The 3,204-nt window shown below is 41.0% G+C and overlaps 1 protein-coding gene across 1 annotated transcript; it reads right to left on the bottom strand.

The window, feature by feature from the left end:
* Nucleotides 1–572: 572 nt before the first annotated feature.
* Nucleotides 573–2,281, bottom strand: LOC149434618 (G protein-coupled receptor 20-like). The gene has a single exon (XM_089663569.1). The coding sequence runs from the start codon at nt 1,715–1,717 to the stop codon at nt 698–700; it is 1,020 nt and encodes a 339-aa protein (XP_089519695.1). The 5' UTR covers nt 1,718–2,281; the 3' UTR covers nt 573–697.
* Nucleotides 2,282–3,204: the final 923 nt, after the last annotated feature.

Raw genomic sequence — 3,204 nt, forward strand, 5'->3', positions numbered from 1 at the left:
GATGGATACTGATTCTAAGATGGAAGAACTTTGGCTCAGAGAGAGACAAGATGGTGGGACATCAAACTTAGGGGCTAATCCCTTCAAACCCCCTCTTAGGTCACACAAGTGACCTTACACCTTAGTCATAGGTTGGTACCTGGGGCCCTTAGTAGGTAATCAGGGTTCCCCATATACCAAACCAGGTTTCAAATAAACTGACCAGTGGATTTTCTACTCCTGAGCTTTCAGCTAATTCTTCAAACAATATTTGGAGGTTGTGAAGGGCTCTAATAATACTTCCATCAGAAACAGTGTTATGGGGAATAAGAGTACAACCGCAGGAGTTAAACATTTTACATACTTTCCCTTTATCAGCTAATAACATATCAAAAACAGTATGGTTCTACCAAACTTTTGTTAACCATAGCCAATGTAGTTAACCCAATCTACATTCCCGCTAAACCGTACCCATATAATACAGACAAATTCTGCAACAACATTACTATGTTCAAATCAGGCAAAATTTCCTGATACTGGTTTAGAGACTTAAAAGTAAATTATGTAATCTGGTAACAGGGAATTTTCTTAACCAAATCAGTACATTCCTTCTCAGTGATATTATCTTTGTACACTCTAATTAGACAGAACATATTAGTTTCTCTTTCCTGAAAAAAGGAACCAGTCTCAATGCCTAATCTATCTTTTTATTGCCTCATTACTCCTGTATTTTCCTAGCCCCCAGGGCGAGCTGCCTACGGCAGGGGCAGGGACTGTTAAAAGGAACTGGTGACGGTTGTTCTCTGAAAATACTATTCCTAGCGGATTGGAAATGGCTAGTAACAAAACAATAGACAATGGGATCCATACAACTATTAAAACTACTCAAAGTTACTGTGACATGGTACACAATGAGGATGACATGCCGAGACACCTCACTGCGGACACAGAAAACCACTTGACTAACATGAATGGGAGTGAAACAGACTGTGAAGATGACCAGCACCATTATGAGGAGCTGTACCGCCTTCACCCGTCTCTCTCGGCTTTGGTTCATTTGTATTGACTTGGACAAAGTCCACATGATCCGCAGGGTGTAGAAAACAACAATCACCAAAGGAACAAAATACTCAAAACCTGTCAGCATAAGTAGCTGGAAAAAACAACAATGTTTGTGGTTAATCGTTGTGGTCAGTATGATGAAAGTTACAATCACAGCAAATATCCAAATCAAAACACAGATGCATTTAGCATAACTGGGATTTCTCCATCTGCGTGAGGCTTTGGCTTGCACAATGGCCAGGTAGCGATCAACACAGATGCAGGTCAGGAAAAGAATACTACAGTACATGTTCACAGAGTACGTAAAACTGTGAACATAATAGCAGATATGACAGGTCTCTACATTACGGTAATACATAACAATTCGTGCTGGTAGAGAGAGACCCACTAAAAGGTCTGTCACTACCAAGTTAATGGTGTAAATAACAGAGGGTGTCCTTACTTTGGTCTGAAAACAGAACACATAAAGGGCCAAACTGTTCAGTATTATGCCCATCAAAAAAATAAAAGAGTTGATAATTAGCAACGCCACCCAAAGGCCATAGAACCTTTGATGCAAGGTTTCACCTGGGTTGGCTTGTTGAGGGATTTGGAATTGTTTGTCATTTGCTATAGATTCATTCAGTTCAAGTTCCCTGGATGGGTTGAAGTTTCCAGGGCTGACGAAGCACTCCATGTGGTTCAGATCAATCTCTCAGGACTTCTCTGGCTGCTTCTTCTGTATCTGTGTCTTTGTCTTGCTTCTTAGGGGTATGGTTTACTCTTTTCACACATCTGGCATGGATCCAGGCCTTGGAATCCTCAGTCAGAACAGCGGTCCTAGTGACAGCGATCACGGAAGCGAGTTGGTTCCTGTGAAAAAAAGAGAAAGGTGCGAGCAACATTTCTTTCAACCTTGTCCAAACTTTCAATAAACTTTCTCACATATTCTTCCTGAATCAATCCTAAATCCCCTCTTTCTACCATGAGTGGCTGTCTGGCCCAGGGAGTGGGAAAGAGCCTATCCATTAAAACCTAAAAAAGGGGGGGGTAACCTGTCTTCTTAGAAGGAATCATCCTTATCTCTATACCTGAACTCTGAGGGACATTTCCACCTAGCGGCTAAACATATCCACAATTACCCAAAAATATTCCTGTCCTTTTCCTACTTTTGGCATGTGTGTAAAATCTACCTGTGGGCGGATAAAAAATGTTAATGTCTTGCCTTGTGAGGATTGTTCCTAATGTATGTAATGCATCTAGACACATATGATTTTACCATAAAGGGGGGGCCAGGGATGAAAAAATCCAGCAGTTCACATGTAACCTGCCATCCCCTGTGACCTATCCCATAATACTGTGAGCTGTGACCTATCCCATGATACTGTAAGATGAACAGAGGTGCACTAGCTTCTAGAATACATGGTCTCCCCTCTTGTGACACAAAGTCCAATTAGTGGAGCTTTGGTCACACTAACTACATTCCACTTAATATCTTTAGAAGTAGCAAATGTACTGCAATATTTGATCTAACAGTGACATTTAAAAGTGGAGCAGGATCTAAAGTGGGAGGAATATATTTTATTCTCAACTTGGGGTTTAACAACAGGATAACCTCATATTCACTAAATGGTGGTGTGTAAGGTGGTCTCATGTCCAAGAGTAAATGACATAGCCATTTGAATCACCATCACAAATAATAGCAAACTTCTGAGACACACAGGCATGCCTTGAACCTGTACCAGAACCATCTTTGAGAAAAAACAAAACAAAAGGGCGGAGTGTACCTCCATGCTCCCCAAGCCAGGATTCCCGACATAGTTTTACAATTTTCCCTAACATACAGATGAAACATTTGATCATATGCGGGCAGACCAAGACCAGGGGCTATTACCATAGCATGTTTCAGATACACAAAAACATTACACATTTCAATTAACCATTTCACAAGATCTGACATTTCTAAACCTGTGGTTTGTCTCAAAATACTGTCATAGTAGGAACAGTCAGGTATCCATTGGCGGCAGCAACCAATCATGTCAAGAAAGGTAAGCATGTCTTTCTTGGTCAATGGGCGGGGCAGACCCATAAGAGCCGCAGCTCTCTTTGTGACTGAATTTCCTATCACCTTTTGTGAGGACAAAAACAAGGTATTCAACAGTTTCTTAACACCATTATAACTTT

The sequence above is a fragment of the Staurois parvus genome, unplaced genomic scaffold, assembly GCF_062004578.1.
Source record: "Staurois parvus isolate SC_StPar_1 unplaced genomic scaffold, SC_StPar_1.0 ptg001723l, whole genome shotgun sequence".
NCBI lineage: Eukaryota > Metazoa > Chordata > Amphibia > Anura > Ranidae > Staurois > Staurois parvus.

Excerpts from the sequence above, each read along its gene's own strand:
- LOC149434618 (XM_089663569.1), bottom strand. The coding sequence starts at position 1,717 with ATGGAGTGCTTCGTCAGCCCTGGAAACTTCAACCCATCCAGGGAACTT.